Source organism: Neomonachus schauinslandi, chromosome 15, assembly GCF_002201575.2.
Source record: "Neomonachus schauinslandi chromosome 15, ASM220157v2, whole genome shotgun sequence".
Classification (NCBI taxonomy): domain Eukaryota; kingdom Metazoa; phylum Chordata; class Mammalia; order Carnivora; family Phocidae; genus Neomonachus; species Neomonachus schauinslandi.
In genome coordinates this window covers 39,926,274-39,946,228 of record NC_058417.1, presented here as the reverse complement: position 1 = coordinate 39,946,228, position 19,955 = coordinate 39,926,274, and the positions used below count along the sequence as shown (strand labels likewise).

The 19,955-nt window shown below is 50.4% G+C and overlaps 2 protein-coding genes across 5 annotated transcripts in view; one reads left to right on the top strand and one right to left on the bottom strand.

Moving 5' to 3' along the window:
• LOC110573273 (signal transducer and activator of transcription 5B) overlaps positions 1 to 19,955 on the bottom strand; it is an 871,639-nt gene that overhangs the window by 316,996 nt on the left and 534,688 nt on the right. The window lies entirely within an intron of this gene.
• ACLY (ATP citrate lyase) overlaps positions 1 to 19,955 on the top strand; it is a 43,031-nt gene that overhangs the window by 16,062 nt on the left and 7,014 nt on the right. For 3 of the 4 annotated variants that reach the window (XM_021681811.2, XM_021681808.2, XM_021681809.2), the window contains 11 exons: positions 985 to 1,139; positions 1,757 to 1,847; positions 2,969 to 2,998; positions 5,572 to 5,713; positions 5,996 to 6,164; positions 9,080 to 9,184; positions 9,970 to 10,166; positions 13,269 to 13,350; positions 14,399 to 14,509; positions 18,190 to 18,317; positions 19,149 to 19,242. In XM_021681811.2, the coding sequence (XP_021537486.1) occupies positions 985 to 1,139; positions 1,757 to 1,847; positions 2,969 to 2,998; positions 5,572 to 5,713; positions 5,996 to 6,164; positions 9,080 to 9,184; positions 9,970 to 10,166; positions 13,269 to 13,350; positions 14,399 to 14,509; positions 18,190 to 18,317; positions 19,149 to 19,242 (1,304 nt within the window). The remainder of the gene's footprint in view (positions 1 to 984; positions 1,140 to 1,756; positions 1,848 to 2,968; positions 2,999 to 5,571; positions 5,714 to 5,995; positions 6,165 to 9,079; positions 9,185 to 9,969; positions 10,167 to 13,268; positions 13,351 to 14,398; positions 14,510 to 18,189; positions 18,318 to 19,148; positions 19,243 to 19,955) is intronic. The other variant, XM_021681812.2, reaches the window with a different exon arrangement.

Here is a 19,955-nt window from a genome sequence, read left to right as displayed (position 1 = left end):
GGCATCTGTTTTGGTTTCCTTTCTCCCTTCTGCATTTTGAGGATCTCCAGCAGTTTCATGAGACCTCACATTTAGAGCTTTCCAGAAGCTGGGGGCCTCCTCTCCGTCTGGACTAAGAGTATGTCTCCCTAAGTTGACCTCATGGAGCCTGAGACGTGAACTTGGTCACTAGCGGCTTTGGTCTTTAGTGCAGCCCCCATTGCTAAGAGCAGTTATGTGTGGGGCAGGGGTTCATGTGAGGTGTCAGAGAGGTGACAAGATGCTCTTGCTCAGGGTGCATGCCATGCCCTTTGATTGGAAGGGCAAAAGCTTTCCATCCTCCCATCTTCCCAAACGCAGTGGATTTGGCAAACAGTAGCCCACTTACATCACTCGAAGGGGTGCTAGTCCTCGTTTTCACCTACAACTGAGGTCCTGCTGTGGGGACAGCCCTTGGGTACAGCACAGTGAATGTTCGTCACAGTTGGGCCACTGAACTCAGAGACATTAAACAAGTAAACGATTACTAAAAGAAATGCTGTTCGATGGGCATGCATACAGTGAGGCGGCCAGGGGCTGGGGGGAGGAGGCCAGGGAAGGCCTTCCATGGGAGGTGGCACTCAGGCTGAGCCGAGTGACGGGAGGGCTCTGTGCAAAGGGAGAAGGGCCAGAGCCCCGAGAAAGTGAGCCCAGGAGCTCAGGAACAGAGGCAGGCCAGGCAGATACCGAGGTCAAGGGGTTGGAGGGCCAGGGTCCAGCGGCCAGCAGGACAGCGCAGACCCTCATTATGCTCGCGGCCGCTTCAGGGTATCAGGAAAGCTCCTTCTTGCTCTTCTTATCAGCAGGTGGTCTTTACAAAGAGTTGCTTGGTGGTGAAAATAGGGCAATTGGTCTGTCTTGTGCAGAAAAAAGCACTAGATGCTGGGTAGGGGCCTTTGCAGAGTCATGTGGACTTGGGTACCTACTTGAAGACTTGAATGATGGATTCTTTTCTTTCCCTCACAGGGAAGACCACTGGGATCCCCATCCATGTCTTTGGCACTGAGACTCACATGACGGCCATTGTGGGCATGGCCCTAGGCCACCGCCCCATCCCCAACCAGCCACCCACAGCTGCTCACACTGCAAACTTCCTCCTCAATGCCAGTGGGAGTACATCGGTAGGTGCCCCCTGTCCTCCACCTTAAAGCATCTTTGTGTCATCTTTGCCTCCCCCTCATACCTACCCCCATCCAGAGCACAGTGCCCCTGCTCTGTCCCTAGCCATCTGGGGGCACTGGGGAAAGACAGGTTGGTTTCTGTATGTTTGCCAATTTTTTTTCTGCCCAGTCAAGGTAGTATAATGGAAAGACCAGGGGTTTTTATTATTTTAGTTTAGTTTTTAAAGTAAACTCTGTGCCCAGCGTGGGGCTTGAATTCACAACTCCAAGATCAAGAGTTGCACGTTCCACTGACTAAGCCAGCGAGGTGCCCCTGGACCAGGGGGTTTAAAATCAGACCAGAGTTCAAATCCTGTTGAGAGCGGGACGTTGGCAGGTGTCATGCCCTCTCGGAGCCTCAGTTTGCTCATCTGTGGTAATGAGACAATACTAATTCCTATCTCAAGAGGGTTGTTAGAATAATACTTTTGGAAGCACTTTGTAGAGGATAGTTCTATACATGGTGGTTCTTGTTACCCGATTTCTTTGGGCCTTACGGAACCAAAGCTTAAGGACCAATAGCTCTTTTTCCCAGTTGTTACCTGTGACTCTTACGCTGTGTCCTTGTCCCACCCCAGACTCCAGCCCCCAGCAGGACGGCATCTTTTTCTGAGTCCAGGGCCGATGAGGTGGCACCCGCAAAGAAAGCCAAGCCTGCCATGCCACAAGGTAACTGCCAGGAGGTTCAGGCTCCCTCCCCCCGCCCCCCCCCCCCCCCATTCTGCTTGCCCTGTCTAGGCCCTCCTGGGGCACTGGAACAGGGTTTGGGCTTTGCTATGAGAGTGGGTGTGGCACATGGGCCAAAATGGACATGAGGACATGAAGACTCAGGCCTTCCCAAGCCTTCCCCTGTCTCTCCTGGCACTGAGGACCCACGCTGCGCCTGAGTCACCCCGCTCCCTACTATCTTCTCTTCTACCCCCTTACTTCCCGCGGGGGCCTGTGAGCTGGGCAGGGAAACTGTGGAGAGACAGGGCGACAGAAATACCCAGAGGTGGCAAGATCTCCCAGACTCTGCTTCTCAGTGGAGAGCACGAGCCTTAGAGCTGGGACGGCAGAGCGAGCGCCCACATGCCCATCCCACCTCGTGGGGCTCTTCTGAAGACCCCCCTTCCTGTGAGCCCACCATAAGAGCACACATCAGTAACCAGCCCATCTGCATTTCGCCTCCCCTGTCTGTCTGTCCTCTGGTTCATCAGACGCGACCCCTGCTAGCCAGCGCTGGCAGCCAGCGTGAGGTACTAGGCCTTGGTCAGCACGGGGCTGCTGCAGCCTCTTCCTGGTACAGACCGCGTGCGCTTGAGGCATTTTGTGAAATAGTTCTATAGGCTCTAGGCCCTTGAGATTGTCAGCTGTTCCCCTGCAGTCCCCCAAACCAGCAGCTTTGTCTACAGCACAGTGACAGGTCCAGCCCACAGTGACCTAATCATCTTACTGTGCTTCATGGGGACAGATACGGGATTGGCATTACGAGGGTGGGATCTGGCCAGCTGCCCCTCCACAAAGCCTGGGGGCCTGTGGTGTTCAGCACCCCTTCCAAGCCTTCTTGCCTCTCCTGCCCCCTCTCTGGCCCTTTGGCCCTTTGCCCTTTCTTGCTTCTGCACTGCTGATCAGTGCTCTCTTCTCTTTTGTTGTCTTCACGCCTGTCTGTTGTGGAATAGGTGAGAGACAGTGAGGGCATCAGCCCTACGAGGCTTGTCCTTGGGACCCTTCCCTCTTCCCACCCTCTCCCTCCAAAGCCTCCAGCCACCAGCAGGTGACTCAGCTGCCTTGGTCATTTTCTTTGACAGATTCAGTCCCAAGTCCAAGACCCCTGCAAGGTAGGATGCCCCCACCCCGCCCCAGCTCTGTGTGTGGCTTTGTTAGCAGGTTATAGTCTTCCGTGTGCTTTGTTTCCCCCCAAGTCCTAGTCTTCGCCCTCCCTCGCTTTCCCACCCTTGCTTAGTCGCTCCCACCCCCACTCAGTGCTCCCCTGGCCAGCTGTCTCTGGCTCCGCCCTCTGGACAGGACAGGACAGGGTAGGGAGTGTGGGAGTAAGAGCCAGGCCCACAGCCTTGGAGAGTGGAGTGGTGTTTGCTGAGGAGGGAGGGGCGTCCTGGGAAGGAGGGAGCCATGGAAGCTAAAGGCGGAGGGGCAGCGCAGGGGCGAGGAGGGCAACCTCAGGCTTCTGGGATTCTCATCTGGGTCTCAGGGTCTCTTCTTACTTTCCCACCTAGCCTCACCACTGCCTCCTGCATCCCTGAGCTCTCAGTGCCAGGGGCGGGTTCAGACTTCTCTGGGTTTTGGGTGGAAGACAGGCTAGACAAGTCAAGGAGAGAGGTAGAAGCCCAGTTGGATGTGCAGTAAATCTGAAGAGGGGATCTGGGCCTTGGGGTAGGAGGTCATTGCTTACGAGGGACATTTGCTGTGCTCACTCACACGTTCACGCAAACACTGTCCCTTCAAAGCATCAGGGCTTCCACTTAACTTTTTGACATTCACAGCTGTGGGAGAGTTTTCCCTGGGCAAGGGGAAACTTCAGATGTTGACCTTTGATCCCTTGCTAAGGTGAGGGGAAGGGGCAACTAGGCTAGGATCAGATATCCCCCTAGGAAGGCCAGGGATGCAGTCCTCTCACTATCTGCCTTTAATCCCTATGTTTCCTGTCTCTGGAAAGATCCTTTGTTACCTGAAAGACCAGAGCTGAGGCTGAGCCCTGTGCCAAAAGAACAGGGGTCTACCCCAGTTCTGAGAGCTCTTCCACCCAAGGGCTGGGGTCTCTTACTATTAGTCCCTGAGCCAGCAGAGGAGCCTGGTGGGGGATGTTAGTTAGCCCCTGCTGCTGGTGGGCTGAGGATGACAGCCTTAGGCTTTGCCATTTCTGTGCTCAAGGAGGAGCACGCTTGGATTCTGCCCCTTTCATGCTGGATGTGCGCGTGGGCTTGTAGAGATTCCAGGCTTTTCTGTACTCTCTTGGGTAGACAGATGCATGTTTGTGTGCTTGCTCACACTCTGACTTGGGGGGGGTGGTGGTGTGGGTTCCCCCAAGGGTGGGGAGAGGCCGGGCCCTTCTGGTTTGTATCCCGCCCTCCTCCCTTGTACAGTTGAGCTGCATCGTAATTTAGTATATAATCTGGCCCTGATGCTAGATGACAGAATCTCCATCATCTGTCAGCTCTGAGCTTCAGGTTCCGGGGCCTGGGAAGTGAGGGTACTGGATTAGGTGGCCATCTTTGTTCTGTGAGCTCATGTCTCATGAGAACGCAGATGGATCTGGTGACAGCAAGTCCCAGGTATTTGGAACAGCAGGAGACTTCTGGTATGAGAAGCTTACAGCTGAGAGGGAAGAAGCAAGCCTATATAGGGATGAGAACCCTGCATGCCTTGGAAGAGTGATCTCAAATTTATTTTATCAGACCTTAAACCTGATTAGCCAAGCCTGCACTAGCACACTAGGTTAATTAATACCAGATGGCCCCTGAGCTCGGTGCCTTGTTCTCCCTGGGGGAGCTGAGAGCCTCCCCAGGGGCTACTTTCCTCCAGTGACTTGTCCTCCAGTGACTTGTCCTCCAGTGACTTGCAGAGAATGGGAGGGACTGGTCACCTGTCTGCAGGGTGGTGAAGGGGCCTTTCCCTTCAGGCCGTGCAAGCACTTCTGACAGCTCTTCTCCCCGCTTCTTTTGCCTCTCACTCTTCTGCCCCCTGGAGAATTGCCTGAGAGCCTTGTTCTGAGCAGGAGAGGGCCACCTGCTAGAGGGAGGCGGGCAGGAGGGAGGGGACGGCACAGAGAATGTTAGGGGGATGCCACGAAGCCAGTGTGCTCCGACCAGAACCTTAGGTAGAAATAAGGCTGCAGCCAGCCTCTTCTTTGGACCTACACTGACCTAGAATCCTGAGGATTCAGATCTTGACCCAAGTGTGGGAATTTCCCCACCTCCCACCCCCCCATGTGGGAATGTCCAGATTTAGAGGTGATAATTGTCGGGTTGTTTGAAATTGTGTGGCCACCAGAATTGGGAGAGCTTGATGTTTTTTTCTCAGCGTCTTTAAAAATAATCGATCAAGCCTTCATTTGCATGTAAGCAAAATGCTGATTACATGCCTGTCCTGTGAGGTGGAGCAGTTCCTCCTGTAGGGATTCTCCGCCTGTGGGTCTTTTCTCTGCACGGGAGTCCTTTCTGTGTTCATTGCTAGCTCTTTACCAGCTAGGCAGGTCCTCTTAGCTCTCTTTGCAAAGAAACCAGGGCACCTCTTCTCCCAGCTCTCAGAGTCCCAGCCTCTTGACGTCCCTTTGCCGTGCTGATGAGCCCCTCTCCCCGAACTGGGTGTGGAGGGGTGCGGCAGCCCCTGCCGGTCTCCCGGGAGTGTGTGTTCTGGGTGCACTCGGTGCACTCGCTGTGTCTTTGCCCACCAGGAAAGAGTGCCACCCTCTTCAGCCGCCATACCAAGGCCATCGTGTGGGGCATGCAGACCCGGGCCGTGCAGGGCATGCTGGACTTCGACTATGTCTGCTCCCGAGACGAGCCCTCAGTGGCCGCCATGGTGTACCCTTTCACGTGAGTCCCACCATGGCGGGAAGCAAGAGATGGCTACCAAGTGGGATTTCCTCATCTCCTCTCCCTCACTAAGACAGACCCAGGGGAGCCAGTAAGATTATCCCCTTTGCTGGGGGAGCATCTGCCATCCCAGACTGGGGGCGATCCATATTCCTAGGGGATCTGTTTCCCACATGTGGGACCCTGTCTCTCCACCTTCTAGATGACGCTCCTCCCGTTGGCTTCCCCCTCCCCAGCCCTGACAGTTTGGGGGTATCCTGACCCGTCTTCCTCCTCTCTCAGTGGGGACCACAAGCAGAAGTTTTACTGGGGTCACAAGGAAATCCTGATCCCCGTCTTCAAGAACATGGCTGATGCCATGAAGAAACACCCAGAAGTAGACGTGCTGATCAACTTTGCCTCTCTCCGCTCAGCTTATGACAGTACCATTGAGACCATGAATTACGCGCAGGTAGATCAGTGGGCACAGGGGTGCGGAAGCAGGGAAAACTCCTGAATGGTGTCTTCTGGCACTGTGGAAAAAGGACTTGGCGCTCAGGACTGGCCGGTGGTGTGGGAGAAAATGGTTGGATACGCTTGATCTTTAGAAGATAGCGTGGTAACTGAGGGCAAGCAGGCTGGACAGGGCTGCTTACCTAGGCTAACAGAGAGTCCGTTCAGGATCATCTGCCCCCCACCAGGTCCCCCCCTGTGCTGCTAAGACCGGCTTTCACAACAGAATCAAAAGCAATTTCTTATTATAAAATTATTACATGTTTATTGTAGAGAAAATTTAAATGCTATTAAATAAAAAGAAAAAAAATGAATACCTCAGTCAATTCCAGTTTCCCAGAAATATGGTTGCCAACATTTGAATAGATCCTCCTCTGTTCCTTTTTCTGGATTTGAACATGTGGAATAATACTATACGTGACTGTTTTGTAGTCCATTTTCTTCAGTTACTCTTTCCACATCCATAAATATTCATTGGCAAACATCAGTTTCGCTTTTTCAGGTCTTGTGGTGAGCATCTTAGATGAAAATTTGTGTATGTTCTTTTTTTTTTTTTTTTTTTAAAGATTTTATTTATTTATTTGAGAGAGAGAGACACAGCGAGAGAGGGAACACAAGCAGGGGGAGTGGGAGAGGGAGAAGCAGGCTTCCCGCTGAGCAGGGAGCCCGATGCGGGACTCGATCCCGGGACTCCAGGATCATGACCTGAGCCGAAGGCAGTCGCTTAACCAACTGAGCCACCCAGGTGCCCATTTGTGTATGTTCTTAATTATTTCCCCAGCATAAATGTCTGGAAGTCAGACTGCTGCATCAGAATGTGCAGATTTAGGGGGCGCCTAGGTGGCTCAGTCATTAAGTGTCTGCCTTCGGCTCAGGTCATGATCCCAGGATCCTGGGATTGAGCCCCTCATCGGGCTCCCTGCTTAGCGGGAAGCCTGCTTCTCCCTCTCCCACTCCCCCTGCTTGTGTTCCCTCTCTCGCTGTGTCTCTCTCTGTCAAATAAATAAATAAAATCTTAAAAAAAAAAAAAAAAGAATGTGCAGATTTGAAAGCCTTTGATCCGTCCTGCCCAGGTGCCCTCCAGAAAAGTTGTAAGGACAGAAACTCCATCAGTGATTCAGGAATGCCTGCTTCCTTGTACCCTGGCCAACACTGAATGTTTGCGTTTTAAAAACATGTATTTATATGGGGCATCTGGGTGGCTCACTCGGTTAAGCATCCGACTCTTGATTTCTGCTCAGGTCATGATCTCAGGGTCGTGAGATGGAGCCCTGAGTTGGGCTCTGCATTGGGGTAGAGCCTGCTTAAGATTCTCTCTCCCTCTCCTTGTGCCTCTCCACCCCTGCTCCCACACATGCACTCTCTAAGAAAAGCATGTATTTGACAAGTGATAGGTATTTTATTTAATTAGCATATTTTTTAAGATTTATATTTATTAGGGAGAGAGCGCACATGCACATGGGCACACAGGTGGGAGGAGGGGGCAGAGGAAGAGGAAGAAGCAGACTCCCTGCTGAGCAAGGAGCCCATCGCAGGGCTTGCTCCCAGGACCCTGGGATCACAACCTGAGCTGAAGGCAGATGCTTAACCAGCTGAGCCAGCCAGGTGTCCCTAATCTGCATATCTTTGATTATTAACTAAGATTAGCTTTTAAAAAAAAAAAAAAGATTTTATTTATTTATTAGAGAGAGAGAGAGAACATGAGCATGGGGGAGTGGAAGAAGGAGAAGCGGGTTCCCTGCTGAGCAGAGAGCCCAATGAGGGGGTCGATCCTGGGACTCCGGGATCATGACCTGAGCTGAAGGCAGATGCTTAACCGACTGAGCCACCCAGGCGCCCCTAAGATGAGCTTTTAAAAACATTTATTGACCATTTATATTTTGTGACTTGCTCTCCCTTCTTTTTTTTTTTTTTTCCTGTTGAGTGTTTGTGTTTTTTGTTACTGATTTGTATGAGTCTTTATAGATTAAGATATTGTTTCTTCTGTTCACAATTATTGTCTGATCCCAGACTGGCTTAGTTCAGTGTATGACTGGAGAATGTAAACTTGTTTTGCCATCTCAGTGAAGCAAAAACAAAAGCACACCTGCTGAAAATGAGCTGCTTTTTTATTCTAGAGCGAAGTTTAGCAAACTATAGCCTAAGGGTCAAACCTAGCCCACTGTCTGTTTCTCAAATAAAGTTTTGTTGGAACACAGCCATGCTGTGTTCATTTATGTATTGTCCATGGCTGCCTTCATGCTACAGAGGCAAAGTTTAGTAGTTACTGCAGAGACCACATGACCAAAAAAGCCAGAAAAAGTTTGTTGGCCCCTGTTCTAGAGCCAGAGAGAGATGGTTCTCGATCTTTCCTGCCCACCCCCACTCCTTCTGGCTTTCTCCCCCAGCCCACTCTCTGGTCTGAGTGTGTAAGCAGCTCATTTGTGTCCCTTACTGACCCTGGGACATAGAGTCAGAGACTCAGAGGACACAGTGGAAAAAGCCAGAGATACCTGCTTTATGAATAGGCACTAGGACAGGTGGGGAGCAGGTGGGTCTGAGTCTTGTGGGTTTTTGGTTGGGAGAGAATATAGCCACTCTTGATGGTAGTGGGTTTTCAGAAACATTTGCTCCTGCTTGGTTCCTGAGTTACTGTGGTGTTAACCACTGGAGATTGGCTTTGGATGTCTATACCTCTCTTTTTGGGAGAGGGTTGGAGTGGTCAGGCTAGTGACAGAGGCCTGTGGGAAGAAAGGGTTGCATACTGATAACTTGGTTGACTGCATACTTGGTTCTTAGAGCCTGGAAGGGGGCATGGAAGGTGGGTCCCATTAAGGGCGCCACCCCGTTGCTTCATCTGAGGCACAAAGTTAACAGAAAGGGACTGTCCTTTAGATCCGGACCATTGCCATCATAGCTGAAGGCATCCCTGAGGCCCTCACAAGGAAGCTGATCAAGAAGGCGGACCAGAAGGGAGTGACCATCATTGGACCTGCCACTGTGAGTGTCCTTGCCGGAAAGCCTTTTAAGTTCAAGGCTATCTTTCGAAGTTCTGGGCCCACAGAAAGCAAACTTGTTGACTCTTCGGTTTCCCTCTTAGGTTGAAAAGATTCGGAGAGTACCCATTGAAAGTCAGTTTATATCCAGTTACTTTAAAGGGCTCTCTCCCCAGTCCCTATCACCTTTATAGTTTTAGGGGGCTAACGAAGATTTTTTGTGTGTTTGCCCACCTTCATACAACCATAGCATAGTCTTTGATTATTCCTTTAACCATGAACTGAAGAAGAATCTACTTACAGGTTTTATTTGCCCAAAGGCCTTCACATAGAAAGAAATTGCCGTGGGACTATTTTGTTGTTGTTCTTCCTTAGTTGTTGCATTAAAAAGTTGTCTAACGGTCAGATTTTCTTTCATCTCTGAGGCAGAGGGTGATGTTGAGCAGAGGTGTACACCTGTATTTTACACTTTTCCTGGGTGCTGTCGCCCTTTTAAAGCGGAGGAGGTGACTTAATCCTGAGTATACAAATCTGAATCTGCAGTAGTAAGCCATGTTTTACAAGCAGGGTTCTCTTTTTTCTTGTGTAATGGCTCTTGAGGGAGAGATGAGATTCTTCCTAAGCTGGAAACCCAGTGTGCAGGTGTTAGCTCTCTCGGAACATTTCCTTCCCATCCTGACCAGCCGGCGGGGGGTTGAGCAGGTAGCACTGGGCCTCATGATTCCACTGAGCCCTGTGGTCAGTCAGGAGCTTACGCTTCCTTCCTGACTGCTGTTTGTGCCCTCACAGGTTGGAGGCATCAAGCCTGGATGCTTTAAGATTGGGAATACAGGTGGGATGCTGGACAACATCCTGGCCTCCAAGCTGTACCGCCCTGGCAGCGTGGCCTACGTCTCGCGCTCTGGGGGCATGTCCAACGAGCTCAACAACATCATCTCTCGGACCACAGACGGCGTCTACGAGGGTGTGGCCATTGGCGGGGACAGGTGATCGGCTGGCCCGAGGCGGGTTTCCCATGCTGGGGAGTGGTGGGCTAGGAGAAGGGGGGCGCTGGGTCCTCCAATCTCTGCTCGCTGCTGCCGAGTGAAGTCCATAAAACGGCATTTCTACTCTGTCTCAGGACTGACATCGGCATGAACTCAGGAAAAAAAACAAAAAAACAAAAAAACAGGAAAAGATGTTTTTCAAAGGTGTTTAGGCTTTGGGGGTAATTCTGTTCCTTGTCTGAGTTGTGGCCATAGGGAGGCAGCAGAGCGGAGCGGTTGGTAGGACTAATTCTGAAATCAGAGCAAGGGGCTCAAATCTCAGTTTCTCTGTTGACCAGGGAAGTGTCCTGGGCAGATCATTTACCCTCCTCAGACCTCCGTCATCCTTATAGATCAATGGGTAAAATAATAGCAGCCACCTCGTGGGGTTGTTTCGAGGATTAAGTGAGGGTAATATTTATAGAAGGTGGCTAATACAGGGCCTACCTAGCACTTGACTCAGCAGGTGTTAACTGTAGTCTGTAATAGTGAAAGGAAGAATTGTTTCTCTACCCTCTACCATGACCTCACTGACCCTTCTGGCTACCAGATTTGGGGATTTTTTTTCCTGTGCCAGGTAGTTCTCCAATTCTCTGCTGGGCGTCCTGCAATGCATTTCAATTCTGACAGTATCTACCTGGAGTTCGTACCAGATCCCACAGGTGAAGGGCTCAGCCTCACAAAATGCCAACTGCAAGTCCAGGCTTCCGGTACTCCTGACCAACTGACTATACATTGGGGGTCTCCACACCTCCCTTCTTGGGTTTGGTAATTTGCTAGAATGGCTTGCAGAACCCAGGAACAACCAGAGGAAAGAAACACATATGGCAAGTTATGGGGGGCAGTGCATGGAGCTTCTGTGCCTTCTGTGGGCATGCTACCCTCCCAGCGCCTTGGTGTGCTCACCAACCCAGAAGCTCTGCAAACCCCTTTTTTTAGGGATTTTTTATGGAGACTTCATCATGTAGGCATGATTGATTATTAATTCAATCTCTGGCCTTTCTCCCCTCCCCAAAGGATGGTGAGTAGGGCTGAAAATTCCAAGCCTCTGATCATGGCTTGGTTTTCTAGTGACCAGCCCGCATCCAGGAGCTCTGCAGGCGCCCACCAAGAGTTGCCTCATGAGAATAAAAGACACCCTTGTCACCTAGGAAATCCCAAGGGTTTTAGGAGCTCTGCGTCAGGAACTGGAGACAGAGACCAAATCTTTATTTCTTCTTATTTCACAGATAGTATATTCATTGTTTTTGTTAGTGGGAATGGTAATCAGTAGAGTATTATTTTAGAGTAATGCCTACCACCTAATGCCATAATACACGTTAGCCATTGCTGTTTATTATTACATCTCCTGCTCTTTGCCTCAACCATAAGCTGTTGGGCAAGTGAGGCACCTTGTCTGTCTCCTGGCTCTCCAGTATCGTGTCAGATGGACTTCCTGAGTGAGGAAGATCTCTCACCAGGTCTTTGAGGCTACGGCCTGGGGGACCCTCGTCCTCGGTGTTCCCTGACGACGGGCTCCAGCTCAAATAAGTCTGGGCAGTTACACTGTCCCCTTGTGATGTACAGTGCTCTCAAAGATCTGCAGAGAAGCATCCTTGGCCTTAAACAATCCTTTAGTAATCTCATGTGACAGGAGAAAGTAAAAAAATACAGGGGACCCTTGAACAACACGGGTTTGAACTGCACGGGTCCACTAATATGCAGATTTTTTTCAATAAATACACCACGGTACTGTAAATGTATTTTCCTTATGGCTTTGTTAATCACATTCTCTTTTCTCTAGCCTTACTTTAGTGTAGGAACATAGTGTATAATGCGTATAACATACAAAATACGTGTTAATCGACTACTGATGTTATCAGCAAGGCTCCGGTCAACAGTAGGCTATTAGTAGTTAAGTTTTTGGGGAGTCATAGTTATACTTGGATTTTCTTTTCCTTTTTTTCTTTTTTTCTTTTCTTTTTTTTTTAAAGATTGTATTTATTTTTTGACAGAGAGCGAGAGAGGGAACACAAGCAGGAGGAGTGGGAGAGGGAGAAGCAGGCTTTCTACTGAGCAGGGCACCCAGTGCGGGGCTCAGTCCCAGGACCCCAGGATCATGACCTGAGCCAAAGGCAGATGCCCAATTGACTGAGCTGCCCAGGCGCCCCTGTCTACTTGGGTTTTCGACTGCATGTGGTGGGGATGGATGTTCCCAACCATCACGTCATTCAGGGACCAACTATGTGTACAGGCCTATATAGAGATGCAGCCATAGCCTGCCAATCCTGGGACATGAGTTGGCACGCTGTATTATGTACTGCTGTGTTAAAAGAAAAAAAAGTCATGCAAAGCAGGTGGTTTCAAACTATAATAGAACATGGCCCATCCACAGGCTGGCAAGGGACTTTCTTGTGGGCTTTTCCACAGGCTGCTCAGTGTCGTCAGGACGTAGTGACCAGCATCCCCCAGAGTGAGCAATTCAAGAGAGAGTGCGAGACAGAAGCTGTTTTTTCTATAACCCTGCCACGGAAGCCATTGTCAGAGAATCACTTCTGCCACATTTTGTTTATTAGAAACTAATCATCAAGTCTGATTTATACGCAAGAGAGGCATGAGGTTCCACCTTGTTAAAAGAATTTGCAGCCGTATTTTAAAACCACCACACATGGGCGCCTGGGTGGCTCAGTTGGTTAAGCGACTGCCTTCGGCTCAGGTCATGATCCTGGAGTCCCGGGATCGAGTCCCGCATCGGGCTCCCTGCTCAGCAGGGGGTCTGCTTCTCCCTCTGCCCTCTTCCCTCTCGTGCTCTCTGTCTCTCATTCTCTCTGTCTCAAATAAATAAATAAAATCTTTAAAAAAAAAAAAACCACCACACATGTGCTTTGTAAGCATCTCTTACTGCCAAGCAAACCTCCCCTTTCCTCCTTCCCTTCCCTTGTGCTTCATTTATTACCCACCCCCAACACTTGAGGCATCTCTGGGCCCTCACGAGAAGCCTCACGTGTTCCTGGTAGCTTCCTACACCTGTACCTGCACCTCCCCAGGCCTGCTGATCCCATGTGTTCTCTCTGCTATCACCAGGTACCCTGGCTCAACATTTATGGATCATGTGCTACGTTACCAGGATACTCCAGGAGTGAAAATGATTGTGGTTCTTGGAGAGGTGAGTTTTGTTTTGTTTTGTTTTGTTAATTTTATTTTTCTGACTCTAAAAGTAATTGTGAGCTCCATGTAAAAAAAAAAAAATGCGGGACACCTGGGTGGCTCAGTCGGTTAAGCGGCTGCCTTTGGCTCAGGTCATGATCCCAGGGTCCTGGGATCGAGTCCCACATCGGGCTCCTTGCTCGGCGGGGAGCCTGCTTCTCCCTCTGCCTGCCTCTCCCCCTGCTTGTGTTCTGTCTCTCTGACAAATAAATAAATAAAATCTTAAAAAAAAAGCATGCATTTTGGTTATATATAACTTAATGTGACAGTCCCTGGTAATCCTGCTCCCTACACTCTGGGACATAAAGGCCATCACCGTCAACACTGTCGTGTTTGTTCCTGAAAAACTTCTTGCCTCTTGGTGGCACAAGACATTTTAGTACCAATAAAGAAGAAGCTTTTGGCTGGCCTTGGTCTCTCGGGCAGTGCGTAGCTGGAGTAAGAAGTGCACTTTTTCAGTTTGGGAGAGTCCTTTAACCCCATTCCTTGCTTGTGCCCCTGAGCAGGTCTGATCCAAAATCATCTTTTTTTTAAGATTTTATTTATTTATTTGAGAGAGAGAGAATGAGAGACAGAGAGCATGAGAAGGAGGAAGGTCAGAGGGAGAAGCAGACTCCCCGCCGAGCAGGGAGCCCGATGCAGGACTCGATCCAGGGACTCCAGGATCATGACCTGAGCCGAAGGCAGTCGCTTAACCAACTGGGCCACCCAGGCGCCCCCAAAATCATCTTATACCCTTAGATCAGGGAGGGGGAGTCCCGGGGACTCCGGAGGGTACCCACTCCCCCGTTACAATTCTTCCGTGCATCCAGTCTCAGTCTTACAGGCTATTATTTGGCCAAAGCCCATGTGCCTTCATTTTCTAGCCAAGTTGTAAGTCAGGACCCCTGGTGCCTGTGACCCCTGCCTGATCTGGGGCAGATTTTCCTGCGGCAGTGCTTCCCACAGCAGCTCAGGACGGGTTCCCCTAACTTGTGGGCTTTTTCTCGTTCCCTGTTCCTTGGCAGATAGGGGGCACTGAGGAATATAAGATCTGCCGGGGCATCAAGGAGGGCCGCATCACCAAGCCCGTGGTCTGCTGGTGCATCGGGACCTGTGCCACCATGTTCTCCTCTGAGGTACAGCTGGGGCGGGTCACTCGTGGACAGGGAGGCCAAAGCGGGCATTCAAGGTGAACCATGTGGTCATCTTGTTAAGCAGCTCGTTCGTCCCAGGAACATTTATTACTTGCTGGGTTACCGCGAGGTCCAGTCAGGGCCCTGCTTTCTAGGAGGTTAAGTCCACTGGAGGGTGGGGGGCAGTCATCAGCAGGCGAGTCCCTGCTTGGAGTCGGCGCAGTTCTGTCTGGAGGAGCTGAGATGCTTCCCCAGGGACGGTGAGGCTTGCACTGCATCTAAGGGATGAGAAAGGGGTTTGCTTCCCGAAAGGGAGGCTGGGAAGGGCGAGGACACACAGGTGCAGAGCTGGAGAGGGGCATGGGGAGGGGCTGTAGAAGAAAGCCAGGTTTGTTGTGGATGTGAAAGTGCCCAGAGGCCTGCAGTGAGCGCAGCACTCTCTTCTCTTTCTGGCTGGGCACCCATCATCACCCCAATGGTGGGACAGATCCTCACAGCGTTTTATTTTTGTCTTTCAGTTAAATTTTTTTTTAAGATTTTATTTATTTGACAGAGAGAGACAGTGAGAGAGGAAACACAAGCAGGGGGAGTGGGAGAGGGAGAAGCAGGCTTCCTGCCGAGCAGGGAGCCCGAGCGGGGCTCGATCCCAGGACCCTGGGACCATGACCCGAGCCGAAGGCAGACGCTTAATGACTGAGCCACCCAGGCGCCCCTAATCTTTTAAAACATTATGAAATGTCAGGCATACACAAATGTAGAGTACAGTGACTGCCCAGCTAATAAGTGATTTTTGATTTCTTAATTAGGTCACATGACCTTGCAGAACTTTCTGCCCTATAGAGGAGGTAATAAAGGTATGCAACAAAATCTCCACCTGTTGGCAAGCAGAGACAGCTCCTCAGGAAAACAGAATTAAGAACTGAGCAATGGGAGTAGAAACTGGAGGTGTTTGTATAGGTGACATTTTTCAGAACTATGTTCCACAAAACACTGGTCCTATAGCCGTGGTCCTCAAAACAAAACAAAAACCAAAGCAAACAGAACGGGGAGCTTCTATAAATTATGAACATGGAACATAATCTATTTCCCTTTTAAAATTTTGGTTTTGGGGGGTGCCTGGGTGGCTCAGTCAGTTAAGCATCTGACTCTTTTTTTTTTTTTTTTAAGATTTTATTTATTTATTTGAGAGAGGGAATGAGAGACAGACAGCAGGAGAGGGAGGAGGGTCAGAGGGAGAAGCAGACTCCCTGCCAAGCAGGAAGCCCGATGCGGGACTCGATCCCAGGACTCCAGGATCATGACCTGAGCCGAAGGCAGTCGCTTAACCAACTGAGCCACCCAGGCACCCAGCATCTGACTCTTGATCTCAGCTCAGGTCATGATCTCAGGGTCATGGGATTGAGTCCCCGTGTCGGGCTCCACACTGCTCAGTACGGAGTCTGCTTGTCCTTCTCTCTCTCCTTCTCCTCCTTCTCTCTCTCTCTCTCTCTAAAATAAGTAAATAAAATCTTTAATTTTTTTGGTTTTAGTTTTGAGGAATCTCAGAGTTAAAGAGACTTGTTTAACTTCCTTGAACCCAGCATTGTCCATTTATTTGAGTGCAGAATCTCTTCTCCTTCCCACCCCTTCCACCCATGCAGATTTGGTCCTATAAAGAACGCATTGGGAGCCTGCATGTTAAAGCATGTGTTTTCCAGCATCGCTAACCAGAGCGGCGGTTCCTGACCTTTCCCACACTTGAGGCCCCTTTTGTTATATGTAGCGGGTAAGAACATAGGGAGAGGCCACATTGCCTGGGTTCAGATGCTACCGCATGCTACCTGTGTAGCCTTGGGCAAGTTACGTTACCCCTCCAGCGTTCTGTTTCCTTTCTCACTGGAAGCAGCCATAGCAACTGAAAGATGAAATGAGTCAAGTGCGCAGAAAAGTGCCTGGATGTAGTGTTACTCAAACAGGTTAGATGTTGCTGTGATTATCCACCTCACCCTGCCCTGATCGGGATTTTGAACCACATCTCATTTGGTAACCTCATTTTCCCTGTTGCGTGGTCAAAGACACAGTTACCGTGTAGCTCCTCCCATGGGTTTTCTCTTTCCTGATGTTCCCTTCCCATAGCCAGTCACCCCTGTGCCATTGGATTTAGAGTTTATCTTACTGCATGCTCAGGTGGAAGGGGGCAGGTGCTAGTCGGCTCCAGATGATAGTTGCCATGTGGGAATATAGACCTACAGACAACTCGACTTTTTGTCTTTTTAAACAAATCTAAATTTATTTACATTTATTTACAAAAAGGGGGGAGGGACAGAGGGAGAGAGAGAATCTCAAGCATACTCCACACTGAGCGCAGAGCCCTACGTGGGGCTCCATCTCACAACCCTGAGATTATGACCTGAGCTGAAATCAGGAGTCGGTCGCCCAACCGAGACACCTACAATCTGACTTTTTTTTTTAAAGACTTTATTTATTTATTTGACAGAGAGAGACAGAGAGAGCACAAGCAGGGGGAGCAGCAGGCAGAAGGAGAGGGAGAAGCAGGATCCCCGCTGAGCAGGGAGACCGATGCGGGGCTTGATCCCAGGACCCTGGGATCATGACGCGAGCCGAAGGCAGATGCCTAACGACTGAGCCACCCAGGCGCCCAGTGACTTTTTTTTTTTTTTTTAAGATTTTATTTATTTGAGAGAGAGAAAGAGCAAGAGCATACACAAACTAGGGAAGAGGCAGATGGAGGGAGAAGCAGACTCCCCGCTGAGCAGGGAGCCCAACTCAGGGCTCGATCCCAGGACTCTGGGATCATGACCTGAGCCGAAGGCAGTCGGTTAGGCATCTGACTCTTGGTTTCGGCTCAGGTCATGATCTCAGGCTCCTGGGATTGAGCCCCACATCAGGCTCCACACTCAGCAGGGGGTCTGCTTGGGGATTTCTCTCCCTCTGCCCCTCCCCCCTGCTCATACGTGCTCTTTCTCTGTCTCTCAGATAAATAAATAAATCTTTAATAAATAAATTAAAAAAAAGACGCTAGGAATTCATATTTTTACATGACTTTTTTTTTTTAAGGTTTTATTTATTCACTTGAGACAGAGAGATACAGAGAGAGAGAGCGTGAGCAGGGGAAGAGGCAGAAGTAGGCTCCCTGCTGAGCCAGGAGCCCGATGTGGGGCTCAATCCCAGGACCCTTGGGATCATGACCTGAGCCGAAGGCAGATGCTTAACCATCTGAGCCACCCAGGCGCCCCTACATGAGATTTTGGACCTATTTTATAAAAAGCATGGGCAGGACAATCAGATCCCATCTGTGAGGTCAGCTTAGCCTAAGGTTGCCAGCGTGTAATTTCACTTCTCACAGTGGCTCACAACTACCTGCTGTTCTCCATCCCGCCCCCACCCCCGACGGTGGCACAGGGGGATGGGCCGCCAGGCTTTGTGCCCTGGCTCCAGCACACAGCAGCTGTGTGACCTCCGGTAAGCTCCTGAACTTCTCGGTGCTTTGGTCTCTTCTTCTTTAAGCTGAGAGTCATTCGGCATACCTGTTGAGTGAGGCTGTGTGAGGCTTGAATGAAGTGATAAACATTGAGCGTTTAGCAGGGTCCAGCCTGTAACGGGTACCAACATTCCCAGGAGCCTTTGTTCTCTCCCTCCGGGGATTAACAAGCCCTGTAAAGCCTCTCCCCTTTGCCTTCCAGGTGCAGTTTGGCCATGCGGGAGCTTGTGCCAACCAGGCTTCTGAAACTGCAGTAGCCAAGAACCAGGCTTTGAAGGAGGCAGGAGTGTTTGTGCCCCCGAGCTTTGACGAACTGGGAGAAATCATCCAGTAAGTGGACCGTGGGGAGGATGCCAGCCTCCCACTCCCTTTCCAGGTCCCCCGCGAGGATTGCAGCCTCTCTGACACAGAGGTGTCTGAAATTCCTGGTCCCTTTTAGGTGATGAGTGCAACTGTACAGATGGTCCGAAATCTTTTCTTACTTTTCGGTTTTTGTTTTAAAGAATTTATTTATTTATCTGACAGAGAGAGAGAGAGAACAAGTAGGCAGAGAGGCAGGCAGAGGGAGAGGGAGAAGCAGGCTCCCCAGCTGAGCAGGGAGCCCGATGTGGGACTCGATCCCAGGACCCTGGGATCATGACCTGAGCCGAAGGCAGCGGCTTAACCGACTGAGCCACCCAGGTGCCCCTCGGTTTTTGTTTTATTTTGTTTGTAGACACAGTAGTTACAGGCCGTTCAGACTGGTATTAAAACACGTTCGGTTTCTGAGCCTATCTACTTGGCTGTTCTGTAAATAAGAAATGGGCATAGAAACCGTTAGAAGGTGTCACCTCTAATTGATTGATAAACAGTTACTGGATAACCCACTGTGTCTTCCCATTCCTCCCCTCTGTCCTTCCTTAGCCTCCAGAGTCAGCTTCCTGTAAAGCCCGGTGGTGTTGGTGGATGGTTCTTGGCCAGAACCTGTTTTCCTTCAGTTCTCAGGCATCCAACTGGTGTAAGGCATCCCCTGGTGTAAGGCATTGCCAGGAGGGGGTGCAGAGCTAGAAAACCTAGAGTTTTGGGGTTGGACGGAGGAGCGTTCCTGGGATGGCTTAGAAGCACCCAGAAGCATAAAATCCACATGGCTGTCTTCTTTCCTCCCCTTCTCCCGCCTCCCAGGTCTGTGTATGAAGATCTTGTGGCCAAAGGAGTCATTGTACCTGCTCAGGAGGTGCCTCCTCCAACCGTGCCAATGGACTACTCCTGGGCCAGGGTAGGTGTTGCATATGCCTCTAAGTGTGGGTGAGGCAGACTGGGGGGCTGACGGGGTGGGTTTTGAGTTGACTTGGCTTGAATTCCTGGAAACCAGGCCTGCCCTACTAGTTGGGGCAACCCTGTAAATCACTGCTCTGGCCTCCAAACCCTGCCCTCGAGGGCAGCTCTACTCCAAGGGCATCGGAGGAACCTTGACGATGATTCTTGGCTTCCAGCCCCTCCTTGTGTGCTGGAGCTTGTGAGCTAGCCCCTTTCCGACCAACGGGGAAAACAGATTCAGGGTCGCAAGAGGGCAAAGGGCAGCATGTATCTCCCACAGCCACATGGTCTCACCTGGCAATGGGGGCTGAAGACAGACAGTGTCCCCTAGAGTAGTTTGCACTTGCTCGACGGGGCTTCACGATGAAGCAGAGTCCTCTCTGCCTGCTTGTCTGAGCGGCAGAGATGAAAAGCTAATGTTCTTAAGACACGAGAACTCTCTGAAATCAGTTTTTAAAAGACCACTAGAAAAATGGGTAGGAAATGGCCTTTCAACATGAAAAAGTAAATGCTCACACTCAATCATTATTTATTTATTTATTTTTAAAGATTTTATTTATTTATTAGAACATGGTGGGGGAGGGGCAGAGGGAGAAGCAGGCTCCCTGCTGAGCAGGGAGCCCAATACGGGGCTCGATCCCAGGACCCTGGGATCACGACCTGAGCCAAAGG